This window comes from Desmodus rotundus, chromosome 11, assembly GCF_022682495.2.
Source record: "Desmodus rotundus isolate HL8 chromosome 11, HLdesRot8A.1, whole genome shotgun sequence".
Taxonomy (NCBI): domain Eukaryota; kingdom Metazoa; phylum Chordata; class Mammalia; order Chiroptera; family Phyllostomidae; genus Desmodus; species Desmodus rotundus.
In genome coordinates this window covers 63,349,123-63,365,372 of record NC_071397.1, presented here as the reverse complement: position 1 = coordinate 63,365,372, position 16,250 = coordinate 63,349,123, and the positions used below count along the sequence as shown (strand labels likewise).

Below are 16,250 nucleotides of genomic sequence, written 5' to 3'. Positions count from 1 at the left end.
CATACTGCAGATTTCAACACATGAGTCAGTCATTCTCTTTGACTACATGTGTTTAAAACTTAAAAACTAAAGCAACCCAAATACCATATGTTACTGAGTCTAAGAATAATACAGGTACCAAATAGCCGTTTCAAAGGTGAGTAGTAGTGGAGACACATGAAGCAATTAAAACTAAATCATCCTCCTCATGTCGAGGATGGAGTCTGAGAAACCACTGAGAAAAGTTACATCAGCACTGCCTGCCCCGTGGTCAGTGCTCCACCAAAGAAAGAAAGCTGAGGCCTGTGGCTCCTGCATCCTCATCCCGTTCTTGCACGCAAGGCTCTTCGAGAATCTCAGCTGCTACACCATAGGGCAGACACCAGTTATCTAGCTTTCCCTGTTGATGAGCAAGGCCACCAGGAGTTCCTTTTCCCTCCTTCCATATACTTGCAATTTATGACAGAGACACAGGAATTTCTTCTATTTGTCAGCTTATAATTTCAACATATGCATGTGAAGCCTTGGTTCAAAGCAAAACACATCAACGCTTTCCTCCATCAACAGGTGGCATTAGTGTTACTCAATTACACTGAGGTTTGCCGAGTTTGAGCTGACAGTCACATCTTGGTACTCGCTGGCTTCAGAACTCGTCAAACCCTGCACTCACCACATTTTGACAAGAAAAAAATGTTGCAGTATTTGGTGCTTGCTCAGAACTTCTCGCGTTTGCTAGAACTTTTATGAGTCACGACGCTGTCCCACAAGAGAAAACGCTCCATCGTTTGGTACTCATTGGTTTCGGAAACTCATCACAAATTCCAGAACGAGTTAAAGATGAGTACTGAGGTACCACTGTATTTGCTAAGTGTGTAGTGACTATGAACATCGTAACGTCCTCTAAGTACAAAGTGTGAAAAAGCATTGTGGTATCAAAGCAAAGAATTTTAAAGAATAAAATGGCGAGAAAATAAATTGCTTATATGAAACCACCAGTGGAATAAAAAGATCAAGGGGCTAGCTGATGTTCAAGGGTCATGGTGAAAAAGAAGGAGCCAGCCAAGAAACTAGGAAGGAGTGATGGAGAGGAAGGAGGAAAACTAAGAGAAGCTAATGAAAAAAGACTGGATGAGGACAAGCCATAAAAATGTCACCCAGAAAACAGAACAAAACTCTTAGGCAAAAGGAGCACCTCATAAAAACTGAAGCAGCTGCTACTAGAAATGGTTATTTACAAAGTTAGGTCTCACCTAAATTGATCTTACAATGGAGATTATAAATGGGTAGGCCTAAAAGATAATTTGACAGCTCTCAAGGAGCAATATGATTCTTCTTCTTTTTCTAATTTTAGAAAGAGGGGCAGGGAGGGAGAAAAAGAGGAAGAGAAAGATCAATGTGAGAGAGAAACATCGATCGGTTGCCTCTTGTACATGCCCCGACCATGGATCTAACCAGCAACCCACGCGTGTCTCCTGACCAGGAGGCAAATCGGCAACCTCTCAGTTTGCTGGATGATGCCCAACCAACTGAGCCACAGCAGCCAGGGCTGATTCTTCATTTTTGAAAGTGAACTACTAAATGATAAAACCTTCAACCTTGCTTTGAGAGCAAGATTACCATAAAGCGTACATATTCCCTCTCAAATGATCATGTGTAGTGTAATAAACAGATGTCAGAATTTTCAACATAACCATGAGAGCACTTTATTCTGAACCTTTCAGAAAAACCTAGTCCCCTAGTTGATTAGTGATATGGTTTTAACACCAAATCTCATGCTCAAGGCCCAATTCCAACCCTGTGAATTTTTTACTAACCTCTTTTCCAAAAGGTTATCACCTTTCCCCTTTGACTCTTATAGTTCCCTGCCCCTCAAAACTACTCAATTGGCAGTCACATTGTCTTAACTCTCATTTTTATACTAGAACTGGATAGATGCTTTACATACGTTTTCTCTAATCCTTACAACAACTTTGCAAAATTGGGTTTATCCCTGTTATAGGGGAAGAAACTAATGCTTAGAAAGGTTACCCAAGGTTGTCCAATTAATAAGGGACAAAACAAGGATTCGAACCCAGACATATCTTACTTAACAGCCTTTGCCTTTATCCACTGTACAATACTGCCTCTTGCATAAAAGTACTGCTTATCAGTCACGATCTCTGAGGGCCCTGGGCAAGTTTTTAACCCTCTCAGTGCCTCAGTCTTCTCTCTCATGAGATGAGGATGATACATCACAGCTAGTATATTGTTTGAAGGTCAAATAACATAATGTGTATAAAAACCCTTTATAAACTATCGTGGTTTTTATTATATCACTAGATTTTATGTTTCTTCAGGACAGGTTCTTATGCCTTACATGTCTATGACCTTCAATACCCAATAAAAGGCTTAACATGAATTGAACATCATCAACTAGTCTTCGGAAAGATTTGAGACACCTTTTACCCCTCCAAGAAAGAAGGTGGTGTCCCATTTCACGAAGTCTAGATTAAGTGTCCTTAATACAAACCTTAAATTACAAAACAGTGACACACTCAGTGCACCCATCACACGAGACTTGAACACCCCACATGGCATTTAAGCCTGGCGTTTTCTCTCCAACAAGGCTTTCAGTGCTGTAATAGTTTGACAGAGAGAAAATCCCAAATACCAACACCTTTTGTAAGAAAACGTGCCCAAAGGAGGAAAAGCAGGAAAAAGGCCAGTTCGTCATCAGAGTTAACAGAGACCTAAATTGTTCTGATTTATAACCTCCTGATGATGCTAGTATCTACAACACTGTCTCACTCATCATTCACTAAGAAATTTGATTTACGTTAAGAGAAAGACCATAACATACTTATTATATTTTCTCATGCATACTCATCCCTTCCCCCCAGTAAGACGGGCATATCTAGTGAGGGCTAGACTAGACTTGCTATACCAGGTAAGCACAGTGGAAGGGCACCAACCCCTGCTCTGCTGTTAAGTGATTCTTGGGAAGTCTCTTAACATCTTTGGTAATGATGGATCTGTTATCTGGTCTGTAAAATATACAGCTAACATTACACATTTTGCCTATTTCACAGATTTATTGTGAAGGTCAAATGAAATAATATATGTTAAGTTAATTTACAAATTATAAACATATTACTAGAAATAACTAGACAATCATCTACTACTTGTTCTGTGGTAAATGTTAGGTATTAGCAAAGCTGAGAGACTGATTTCTCTGGGGATGTTTACCTTGTAGGACCAGAGAACTTTTTTAAAAATCTACTCGTCTTTGCAAAGGGCATAACAAATATTATCTTAACTACAGAAGCTATGGGAGAGGTAGTTGGTAACGCTGATCCTTCTACAATGGATCTATAGTCCAGCCAAAATTAGTTTCCAATGGTTTAGACATGCCTCCCTAAAAACTGTGGAATGGATCATTAGATCCAGCTGTAGCCACACGCTGCATATGTGACAGGAGTTACATACCAAGTCATTTTACCTAGTACCTCAGTCTCTGCAAAATGCTAAGTGGCTCAGAGTCCTAAACACTAGTCCTTCTTGTTTGTCTCCCTACTGGTCATCCCAGGTGCTTCCCTAACACCTCTGGCAAAAAGAGAATAGGGAGAACTGAGAAACCAAAAGTATTCTTGGATCCAGGATATGCCTGTCCTATCTCTTTATGCTTCCTTAACCTGATTCCTTTCTGAACGAGGCACAGGGACCCACAGTGTTGAAGATGTAGTTTACCAGCTGACCCCTTGAGCCCAGTAATTTTTTGAACTGTTACAAACTTCACAAAACTTTTTTAAAAATTTATTTAGTTTTAGAGAGAGGAAAAGGGAGAGAAACATCAATGTGTGGTTGCCTCTTGTGCACCCCCTACCAGGGGTGGGGGACCTGGCCTGCAACCCAGGCATGTGCCCTGACTGGGAATTGAACCAGTGACCCTTTAGTATGCAGGCCCGTGCTCAATCCACTGAGCTATACCAGCCAGGGCTACACAACTTTTAACTAGAGAAAAATTGCACGAACATCCAAAGTAGAGTAAAAGCTAGAAAAGATTCAGGTTCACATGCATAGTATACATACAAAAGAAAACTTTATCCTAACATCATTTTTGTTTATAAACTATGTTGAACTATCGATACATTTTCAGCCACAACAGTAAGAAAAAAGGAAAAAAACATAATAAGCTCTTTTGAGCAAGTTCTGCCAGGAGCAAGTATTTTAGACACTGCTTCTTCTTGGTTCAGTATAAAGAGGCTGAATTCACCTTTTAAATCAAGGTAAACAATATAAATTGCCTGAGCACTTAAAATCCCGATTTCCTATGAAACCATTCCCTCTCCCCTCACTGGGAACTTGCTAACATTTCTCAAACAATCAATCCCCTGAATTCCCATTTTCCCAGAAGGATCCCACAAGTGAATGTAATGCTTCTTTGTGTCAAGGCCATATTCAGCTAATTTCTGCACCCTTTTATTGAAAAAGAATATTTTGATGTTCACCATCTTTGTCCCTGATTATGATTTGAAAATCACTTGAAGCACCAATGACCTATCAAGTTTTTCATACTGATGCCATTTATTCCATTTTTTAAAGTTGTTCTTATTTGTTCAGGTTTGGTGATTTTTAAAATACCGAAGCACGCCATTAAACATTTCCTCTGTTTAATAATTTGATGGTTCTTTTTGACCTTCTCTTAAAAGACCACGAACTTCAGGAGTTGCCTGAATTGTAATCAGCATAACATTGAAGGTCAACTTCAACCTGATCTATCTTGCTCTTCGAAGTTTTCCTGTGCGAAATAACATGTTACCAGCAAAGCCAAGGAAGCATACTCACCAAGTGAACATAAGGCACAAAGTATCCAAAAAGTGCCAGTGGTATTCCAACTGCCCACACTGTATAAGCTGTCACCTTGAATATGGCAAAATTGAAAATTTTTTTTGGAGGACTGAACTTTCTCTTGGAAAAGAGGGAGACTCTGTTTCCTCCTTTGATTCCACTCTCTTTCTCTCTGACACCAGAAGCAAGAGGTCGGTAAGTAAAGCCGGCCAGAAAGAGAACGAACACGAAGATGCAGAGGACCCTCAGTGTATAAAAGAGGCCCACACTGTCGATCAGAACCCTTAAAAGCAAAGGCAGCAGAATTGTGAAGATACTGCTGCCAGCAGTGACAATGCCATTCACCAGTCCAAGGCGCTTCTTGAAATAGTGTCCCAAAATGACCAATGAAGGCTGGTATGCAAAGGAGCAGCCACAGGCAAATATGATTCCATAGGTAAGGTACAGAGGTTCGATGGAACTGTGTAAAGATGAAAAAGACGGAAAGCAGCTTTCATTATTTTTATCATGTGCTTGGTAGAATAAAACCTTAGCATAAAAGTGGGTTCTAGTTAATCAGTGTATTTTCTACAAATAAAATTGAACTAAACACACCTGAAAAACTTAATAAACCAAGAATATAGCACTAAAAACATTTTCATTTAATCTGAATGGGTTAATGCAAATGTCTCAAGTACGTGAAAAATGACCGTTAAGGTGACTTTCCTCCTCCTCCTCTTCCCACGGATTTCTGGTGAACCGGGCAGCCCCAGGCAAAAGCCGCTGTGCTGTCCCCCACTCACACAGGCAGGGCCAGGGAGGGCCTCTGTAACACTGACAGTGATTACACTAACAAACATACACATAAGTCTCAATACAAGTTTAAAGAATTTAACTATGAGTTTCATAGTTAAATTAGGAGGAGTTTTGACAGAGTTTTCCCAGGCACTTCCCAGCAACCTATTCAACGAAAGGCTGTGTTTTATATTTCTTCGCCAAGAAACGTTTGCACAGAGGAGCAGCTGTGCCTCACTTTGGCTGGCCTAAGGGCTGCAGACCAACCTTCGCCCTGTTCTACACTGTTCTCAGTGTTGTGCAAGACAACAAGAAATCACATGCTGATTGCAGGGAGACTAAATGAAGCATGTTCCTTAGTGATCCCAGTTTGTAAGCTTCAAGTCCACGTACGTCTCAAAACAATAATAAAGGATTAAGAACTTCATAGTTTAACCAAGTAACTTAATTACACATCTCTTCTGAAAATAAAGAATTATATCATTACATTCTTTGAAACAAGGAGTAAAATAAAACTAAAGTTGTTTTTTAAATGTCCAATTGAAAAGGCTATTTATCAAGTAGTAAAGGCAACTATTTATTAGAAACTAAGATAAAGTTGGTTAATAATTAAATTTTGGACAATAATACTAGTGGAGGTAATCACAAGGAACTCTAGAATATGATAAAAATTAATGCATGTTTGCAATTCTTTCAGATGCCCTTCTGCCTCTATTATCCACAGCTAGCACCACCTTTCAATAGTCACTCCCAAATTAACTCTGATCACTCATTACTGAACCTCCACTCTTTATTCAATAGACATACATTCAGCAGCTACTGTGTTCCAGGTACTTGGTGAAAAAAATATTTAAAATGTGGTTATGTCCTCCTACTCTTAGTTTGGTTAGTAAAACAAGACATCTACCCTACATAATACAATATATAAATAACAATTCATTTATTCTGCATCAGTTTTTCCACATAAGTAGTTTTCCAGAGAATTGCAACTTACTTCTTAAGGTACTAATTTATTTTTAGTATTTTTACTTATAATTTTATTTTTCTCTAATTTTAAAGGAAAAACCTAAATCTATTATACACTTCTCTGACTTCTCCAAAGCGTGTATTAAAAATGGTATTGCCAACAGAGTATCATCATGAACACCAACTGCTACACAGCCACACTACAGTACTGTAAAGCCGCCAGTGGAAAGCCCAGGGAGCCGAGGATGCAAACTGAACACATTCTTCGGCACACCACGTTAAGTACTACGTGCTGGGCAAGATTAGCTTTATTGTCTCCCAGAGTCAAGCACGTAAGCTCTGGGATGGCCTGTTCACCACTGCTGAGCCTTTTTTCACTTATCTCTAAATCTCCACCTCAGTAGCAAATGGCTCAAGTTGTTGAAGTCTGACCCCTGAGTAAGGGCAGTGTGAATCAGAAAGGTACCAGGCGTGTGTGTAAAAGGGATTCGGAGAAGGACACTGCCGTGACCCGGGATTGTTGGAGAAGGCTTTCCTAAGAAGGCAGGACCTTGAACTTGAGAAAAAATGGGTCCATTGTTCAGCACTTAGAATTCATACCACATTTCCCCTTCCTCCTATGTATTGCTCTACAAGTTTATAGCTTTTGATCAGTGGGTTATAAATAGTGAAACTAAGCAGAAAATATGAGAGCATTACATGTATTAAGGTAAATATGGTTTTAGCACATTGTGTTTCCATTAAGGGAGAGAACACACAGAGAACTGAGTCACAATGTAAAACATATTTCCTACTTTTTACTTCTCAGTTACCAAAGAGGTTTGAAAAACACTGCTCGCTGTTAAGTAGGTCTGCATTTTGTCTACCAAGTGAGGTAACACATTACATGGGTTTTCTACTCAGGGTCCTCTCTCCAGCAAAGCCTGGTTGTTAATACATTCAGTAAGTGCTAGGGCCACAGGTACTGACAATGGGTACCTGCAAGCTTCCAGATCCAAACAGGTACCTGATGAATTGTTAATAACACAAAGTTGTATTACTGCTTTTAAAAAAGAACTAAAAGTAAATGATCTCACAGAATTAACCAAACAGAATCTTATTTCAAACGAAACTGGTTTTTGGTTTTTTTAAAGACAACTTTAGAAGGAAAAATCCCTAAAGGCACTTTAAAGATGGAATATATATTTTCTATCAAGACACAAAAATAATTGTTTAGAATCCAAATAAAATTTCTAAGGCAGGCAAAAAAGGGACGCTCATTTTAGAGTTGAGGAAGGGGTGTGGGTGGGGTGGGGATAAACTTAGTAAACCAAGGATTCTGTTGATTAAATCCATAATATTTAAAAACAATCAAGGCAAGAAATGTAAGTGTGTGTGTTTTTCTAATAACCTCAATGATGCTTTTCAACTAGTGCATGAAAACAGCTAGGGAAGGGAAAGAGGCAGGAAATTAAGATACACCACTAAAGTAGATACAAGATGGATATCATTTTAAGGGGTTTTCTTATTAATCACCTCCTGTTAGCCAGAGCTTCATATTAAGCCAGTGTTTCTCTAACTAAGGATTATTCTGACAATGCAAAGGGATTTACTAGCGGAACTGGGACTCGAGGCAGAAGTGCTTCATACAGTGACAGCTCTCTGCAGTTAGTTCCTTTCCAGTGCTCTCTGTCTTTTAGCAGACTCGGAAAGTGTATTGATAATTTTTATTTTAAGCTTCATTTGACCACTTCATTTTGCCATAATACTTTTAAATTTTAGCTTTTTTTTTTTTAATACACACAGGAATTCTCTACCTGGGTTGAAATAAATAGCAAAGTTTTTATTTCATTAATAAATATATTTCACAATGAGCCTATGAACAGCTGCTTCAGTACACCACGTATTGTAACCGTTGGGCCTCAGACTAAGCTGACCTTAAACTAATGTTCTCGCTTTAAACAACTCATAGTTACGAGTTCTTTTAGGGTTTTCATGTGAATAGAAAGAAAACAAAAGAAGAAACATTTTTCTTGCTCCAGGGAGCATATATATCCTGATTGACATCTAACTCTTAAGTGCTACAAGCAAAAACATTCAATTTCTCAAGCTCTGATTTGCCGCTATGGATAACAATGTTTATGTTCTGTTGCTTATAGTTTGAGCAATGAAAGGAGGATGTTTTCTTGTAAACAGCAAAGTTTCTGAAAGGAAGGTTTTAAAGTATCTAACATTTTTTGAAAAGCAACATAAAGAAATCCAGTCCTTACCTTACAAAAGAACTGGACATGAGTCCAATGAATCCAACAGCGGCGCCCACAACAGCCGTTTTCCGACAGCCAAATGCGTCTGTGAAGACGCTGACTATTGGGCAGCAAAAGAAAATCATCCCCATGGAGAGAGAACCTACCCATGCTGTAAAGAGAGAGAGAAAAAAAGGGACAGTACATGGTAAGTTATATTTGCACTCATTCCACAAGCTATAATACTTACTTAGGAAAATATTAATGCAGAAAAGGTACTACCCAGACGAGTGGGGGAAAGTTGGAGTAAACTACTAACAAACATGAATCACAGCTCAAAGAATTAGCCAACACTAATTGTAATTAGCATAGCAATTATTTGTGTTGAATCTAATTCTTGGGAAGTTTGCATTCTTAAATAAATCAAACATTCTTCTAGGACTCAAACACTATTAATCTCTACCCTGATTTCTATGGTTTTTAAGCAACTTCTCTGTGAAAAAAAAATTAATTGGAAAAATTACTGTAAGTAGTCAAACTGCAAAGAAATTATGACCACTAAAGTAAGGATAGTGGTTAACTACCGGGTGAAGAAAAGGGAATTATAACCATTTGGATCTAGTAGTTAAGAAATGAACATTTGTCTCTTCTCCCGGCTGAAGCACAGGGGACGAGAGCGAGAAGCTGGGACCAGGTTCCGGAGCAAGCTGACGGCCCTGGACTACCACAACCCTGCTGGCTTCAACTGCAAAGATGAAACAGAATTTAGAAACTTTATTGTTTGGCTTGAAGACCAGAAAATCAGACACTACACGACTGAAGACAGAGGTAACTTAAGAAACATCCACAGCAGTGACTGGCCCAAGTTCTTTGAAAAGTATCTCACAGATGTTAACTGTCCTTTCAAGATTCAAGATGGACAAGAAACAATTGACTGGCTTCTTGGTTTAGCTGTTAGACTTGAATATGGAGATAATGCTGAAAAATACAAGGACTCAGTATCTGATAATACAAAAAATGCTGACAATGTAGCTAAAAATGCAGAGCCATTGATCAACTTGGATGTAAATAATCCTGATTTTAAGGCTGGTGTAATGGCTTTGGCTAACCTTCAGATACAGCCTCGTGATGATTACCTGGTAATGCTTAAGGCAATACGCATTTTGGTCCAGGAGCGCCTGGCACAGGATGCAACTGCTAAAGCAAATTAAACAAAAGAGGGATTGCCTGTTGCTTTAGATAAGCACATCCTTGGTTTTGACACAGGAGATGCAGTTCTTAATGGAGCTGCTCAAATTCTGCGATTGCTACATATAGAAGAGCTCAGAGAGCTACAGACAAAAATTAATGAAGCCATAGTAGCTGTCCAGGCAATTACTGCTGACCCAAAGACAGACCACAGACTGCGGAAAGTTGGAAGATGAACATTTTAGGATTTCAGCCTCTCACCCAATTAGTACAATTGGGAACCATGTATGTCTTGGTGTGTGTTTTGAAATCAAACATCACATTTTCAGGGGAAGAATCCCAGAAAACTCACTATGTTGTAGAGATTTACCATCATTGCTTTTTCTTTAATAAAGCTTGGGAATGTGGATTTAAAAAAAAAAAAAAAGAAAGAAAGAAAGAAATGAATATTTGGCCCTGGCTGGTGTCGCTCAATGGACTGAGTGCTGGCCCTCGAACCAAAGGGTCGCTGGGGGACGCACATGCCTGTGTTGTGGGCCAGGTCTTCAGTGAGGGGTACGAGAGAGGGAACCACACACCAGTATTTCTCTCCTTCTATTTTCTCCTACCCTTCCCCTCTCTCTAAAAATAAATAAATAAAATCTAACAAAAGAAAGAAATGAACATTTAGCCCCGTCTGGTGTGGTTCAGTGGATGGAGCTCCAGCCTACAAACTGAAAGGTCGCTGGTTTGATTCCCAGTCAGGGTACATGCCTGAGCTGTGGGCCAGGTCCCCAGTTGGGGGCATTAAGCAACCAACTGATGTTTTTCTCCCTTTCTTTTTCCCTCCTTTCCCCTCTCTCTAAAAATAAATAAATAAAATATTTAAAAATATGAAATGAACATTTGCCTAGAGTCCAGGCTTAGTTCTTTTGCTAAGGGAATCAAGTCATGCACAGGTAGAGTATTTGTTGACCTGGGTAATAGTTAATGGGCATTCACATTATTAATAAAACCATACATATATTTTATCTTCTTTCTGAAAGTATGTTATCTTCCACAATAAAAAAATTAAGAATCAGAAGTCATAATTTCCTGTCCTGATTCTATGAAAACCAAAACAAAACCAAAAGACAGAGAAATACTAAGTACAAATTATCATAATTTTGTGCCAAAGAAATGAGTGAGCTCATAAGATGTCAAGTCTGTAATTCTTCTTTACAAGTATAATAAACTGATGACGATTAAGGGAACATGGATCTGGGTCCAAATCCCACAGCTCTGTAACTACAGTATATCCTGAGTCTGTTTTCTTATCTTAAAAGGGAATCAAACATATAAACATTTCCAGGACTACTAAGGATTAGAGAAAATGTATCTATACATCATTATCTAGCACAGCAGCACTTAATAATTTAGAATTTGAACACTAAATTGTCTGTCTTATAAAATGAAACCGACGAGCTAGAGATCTCCATCAAGCTCTGCAAGTGTACTAGTGTGTCATCATATTTCCTCAGCAAAGGAAGTGCAGACTATGCAAATGGCCATCTCTTAATAGCAGGGTCCAAATGAAGCTTTATCAGAATAACAATTTCATTTATTTCTTTGTCTTCTTACATTTTAAGTTATTTTTTAATATTCTGTATATTTTAATCAGCTGTATTTCCATTTCCTTTCTTCCCTCATCAGAAAGAAGGGAGACTGTTACCTGAAAACAAAACGCAATGAAGAGACTGTACAACAATGCAATCCTGACTTAGGTGTTGGTGGCTGGGGTTTGGGGGTTCAGAGGTAAACAGCAGAGAGAGGAGATTGGCCAGATGAGTTAGCAGAGCCCCAGTCTCAAATGTGCAGAGCTGTTCAGTATGGATCTGTTTAAGGAGAAATACGAATTTTTTAGGTCCCGGTCGGGTGGCTCAGTTGGTTAGAACATTGTCCCAATGTGCCAAGGTTGAAGGTTTGATTCACAGTCAGGGCACATACAAGAATCAATCAAAATACACATAAATAAAGTAGAACAACAAATCAATGTTTTCTCTCTCTCTCTCCTCCCCTTCCTCTCTCTCTAAAATCAATCAATAAAAATTTTTTAAAAGAATTTTTTAGGGTACCATCTTATGTAAAAATACCCCCCCAATTTATAATAATTGAATCTCATTAAAAAAAGTTTAGTCACCTGTCACGTCTATGAAACAATCTAGGCAGACTAGCAGAATAACGTCACAACATCTGTTTTTGGATAAAGACACTTTTACAATTAACAAAAACACCAACACTAAACAAGAGACCACATTAAGAAATCCAGAAACTTATATTGCAAGTAATGCTCATATACATCTAGGCACTTTCAAGAATGAAAGCAATTCTTTATGCATTACTGTAAATTTTGATCTGCTATACCAAATATGAACATTTTTACAGATTTTTATGTCCACTGAATGTAGTGGTGGATTATATCCACCACTAAGTGCAGGATATAATCAAATACAACTTCATTTTTGTCCCAATTATCCTCTTAAAATGTATACAGGGGATAATATTCCCCTGCCGTTGGAGGACCACTTCAGCAAGCCCACACGATTCTTCCAGTCAATATTAAATAACAGAAAGACCTAGGATCACTTTAGTTAAAAAACCAATCTTCACTTGGTAATCAAATCTTTTTTCCCAACCCCTTCCGGGAAGAGAGTAAGATCAGCTTGGTCTCTTTCCTATGCCGCCTTCTCCCCTCCCCAGATATCATTCTCCAAAGGGGACGCAGGAGAGGGGCACACTGGAAGAAGGAAGGCAAGGAGACTCCAACTTAAATGGTCCTGCCAAAAGGCCTGTCTGATCATGTTTAAAGCTGACTTTTTTCTCCGATGCACTTTTGTGGGTTCTTCAGTCTCACCTCCGAGTTCCTTCTAGTTTTAGTTCCAAGACTCTCTGTTGCCGCCTTACTGCCCTTCTAGGCAGTTTATTTGGGAAAGAACCCAACAGTTCCAGCCTGCCCCTCTCCTCACTGGGCCTGCCTCTGACCTGTCGGAAACACTCATGTGTCCTTCACTGGGACAAACGCTGGAGTGCAGGCAAATGCCACACAGCCGCCTCTTGGACAGCTCTTCAGAGCAGGGAGCCAGGCAGTTCTGTCCTTGTTGCATTTCTCAGGGATTAAGACCCCCACCTTCTGTGCCCCCTAAAGAGGGAGAATTCTTTAAATCTCTAAGTGATCCCTTTAAAGCTCCTCTCACTAGAGAGCAAGTAAAAGAGCATGAACCCCCCACGTCTCCCACAGGGTGGGAGGAACCCACAGCATAACTTTCTGAAGGAAACCATACAGATGTTCTTCCTTAACCCATAAAAATACTTCTTATGGGTTTTAGAGCTTCTACCTGGTTCCTGAACATGAAATATTCATTTTTGAATTTTATACGATTGTACCTTAGTGCCTTAGCTAAATCCCAGTAGTGTATTGTTACAATAATTAGCAATATATGAAGTTATGTCTATCTTCTGATCAAATTCAAGAAGAAGTTAATTCTTGAATGAATAATTACTTGCTATTATAAACTCATTAAAATTTCTAGTTTTTATAAAGGTTTAATCTGGCATCCCAAAGAATCCAAGGTCTTACGGATTATGATATACACCATAAAAATATAATAAACTGTTATTCTCTTTCACCTTTTCTAACTCTGACTGTGATTATTATGCAAAGTCAGTGGGATTCAAACTGAACATTCCAGATGTAAACAGGAATAAGAAGACATGCCTGAGAGTCCTTCATAAAACACATCCACTGTGAGCACCCATAGCCAGGCACAATGCTTTATGTCCATAAAAAGCCACCCCTCCCTGGAGAAGCTCACAATCGAGCTAATTAAGACAAAATCCAGACCTTAAGATGACACCGTGAATTCACACTTCAATGTATCATCTGCTATTCTAAACACAAAGTAGTAATACAGTTAAGAGTATTTTTAAAAAATACAATAATGCCCTGGCTGGTGTGGCTCAGTGAGGGCGCATGCCTGGGTTGTGGGCCAGGTCTCCAGTAAGGAGCACACAAGAGGCAACCACACACTGATGTTTCTCTCCCTCTCTTTCTCCTTCCCTTCCCTTCTCTCTAAAAAATAAATTTTAAAAAATCATTTAAAAAATACAATGAAGACCTGGTTATGAGCTACAGACTAGCTGCAAAAAGGGATGGGCCAGGGTGGGCCTGCCTCCTGGGGTCAAGGTCTGGAAGCAGGCTGTGGCCACTGAAAGAGGACTAAAAGTGCTCCCTGTGAGCCAGAAAAGGAGAGCTAAGCAGGTTAGCTGAGGCCAGAGCTGGAACTCCCTAACACCTAGTGAGAGGAGGCTGGCATTGAGAGACAGCTGCATGGGAACTCAATGATTTCTTTTTAATTTTTTAAAATTTATTTTTAGACAGATGGGAGGGGAGGGAGAAAGAGAGGGAGAGAAACATTAATGTGTGGTTGCCACTCACATGCCACCTACTGGGACCCCGGCCTGCAATCCAGGCATATGCCCCAATTGGGAATCGAACCTGCGACCCTTTGGTTCACAGGTTCGCAATCCGTTGGGCCACACCAGCCAGGGCTCAATGATTTCTTAACAGCTTTAATATTTAGAACTTTACAATCTTCTAAAAGAAGGAGGAGGATATAGACTCAGCCTCACAACCTGGCCCTGAGACAAGGTCCCTCTAGTTCAATGGCTGGGTCTGAGATTTTCAGTGTTAATATGAGAAATTCAGAGAAAATCAGAATCTGAGTAGTGGGCATACAGAACATGCATTTGCTATTCACTATACTTTTCTGTTTGTTTGAAATATTAAATATAAAAGAGATACATGAAGTTAGTATTCAGATTCTCAAAAGGTTATTCTAGAGAAGGTAGAATAGCTTTACAAAAAAGGGCTAAAAATTGGAAAGACAATTTTAAACTCTTTCCATTATAAAGCTCATTTTAAAAATAAGAGGTATTTGGCAAAATTGAAATATTCCAATTCCATATATTCCACTGCTCTGGAATTAAAGCTTCTTTTCACTTTGTATTAATAATATTTCATTTTAAACATCAAATAAAAATATAAGGGAAGAACCATGTATCGCCCCCCCTCACCCATCACTTCTGTATACTAACAGCATTTCACGAGGCTTACGGATGAGAAAGGCAGCCTTTCTGGTGTGGGCAGTTAGGGTCACAGTTCTGAGACTTGCCGTGCCAGAGACCTGCCTTACGACTACAGGCTCTAGTCCATGGTTTCGTGAATACTGGACTGCCTGGCTAACTTGTACCTACAATTCTCGGAAACCTCATTCTTAGATAAAAACATCCAAGTCTTATCTCAACAGTAAGATTAAAACTTAAGACTTCTCCGCTTTTTTTAGAACAGTGTTAGATTTATAGAAAAATTGTGAAGACAATATAGAGAGTGCCCACATGCTCGTTCCAGCTTCCCTATTATTAGCATCTTACATTAGTATCGTACATTTGTCCAAGTAATTAACCAATATTGACACATTATTCAATCTATACTAATGTCCATACTTAAATATTTTCTATATGTAACCATCCCTACCTATATATATCACACTAAACATGAATTCACACTGATGTCTTCAATTCTAATCCTTTATCACACAAGTCCTTCTAGCCTTCTCCCTTCTATAAACTTCCATTCCTACAGTGAAAAATCTGATAATCTCCTACTTTTCACCTCAGAAAGTTACACAAGTAAAAGGAGAAGTGAACTTACACTTAGAGAGGAAATGTCTTCTCTAAATAGCCATATTTTTTGTTTGTTCAAAATATCAAGACTCTATAAAGAATGCGTTTTTAATAAATTGTTTTTTTCTTTCTTTTTTAAATTATCATCCAAGTATATGTTTATTAATTTTAGAGAGGAAGAGATGAGAGGGACAGACAGACAGACAGACAGAGTCAAAGAGAGACAGAGAGAGAAGAAACATTGATCGATTGCCTTCTATACACTCCCCAACTGGGGATGGAACCTGCAACCTAGGTATGTGCTCTGACCAGGGGTCAAACCCAAAACCTTTTGGTGTCCATGTCAACACTGCAACCAACTGAGCCACCCAGCCAGAGCCAATAAAGAATGTTAAAGCAATGCTAAGATTACCTAGACATGAAGTGAACTAAAGCTTCACTTCCCTCTGTTTTCCAGGTCATGACATACACAGAAAACAATAACACTTGAACAGCCCACTAAAGTACAAGGGGCAAGTTTGCATGTAGCTGGAGGCAATGGCTCAGGGACCTGGGATTGAGGAGTGCCGGGGGGATCAACATTAACGCTCACCT

The 16,250-nt window shown here is 39.1% G+C and overlaps 1 protein-coding gene and 1 pseudogene across 1 annotated transcript in view; one reads left to right on the top strand and one right to left on the bottom strand.

Annotated features, from left to right (window-relative positions):
- SLC16A10 (solute carrier family 16 member 10) overlaps positions 1 to 16,250 on the bottom strand; it is a 99,310-nt gene that overhangs the window by 38,658 nt on the left and 44,402 nt on the right. Inside the window, exons 2-3 of the mRNA XM_053913942.1 lie at positions 8,796 to 8,940; positions 4,804 to 5,266 (exon numbers count right to left, since the gene is read on the bottom strand). Of these exons, the coding sequence (XP_053769917.1) occupies positions 4,804 to 5,266; positions 8,796 to 8,940 (608 nt within the window). The remainder of the gene's footprint in view (positions 1 to 4,803; positions 5,267 to 8,795; positions 8,941 to 16,250) is intronic.
- LOC112297182 (RNA transcription, translation and transport factor protein pseudogene) lies at positions 9,372 to 10,234 on the top strand (annotated as a pseudogene).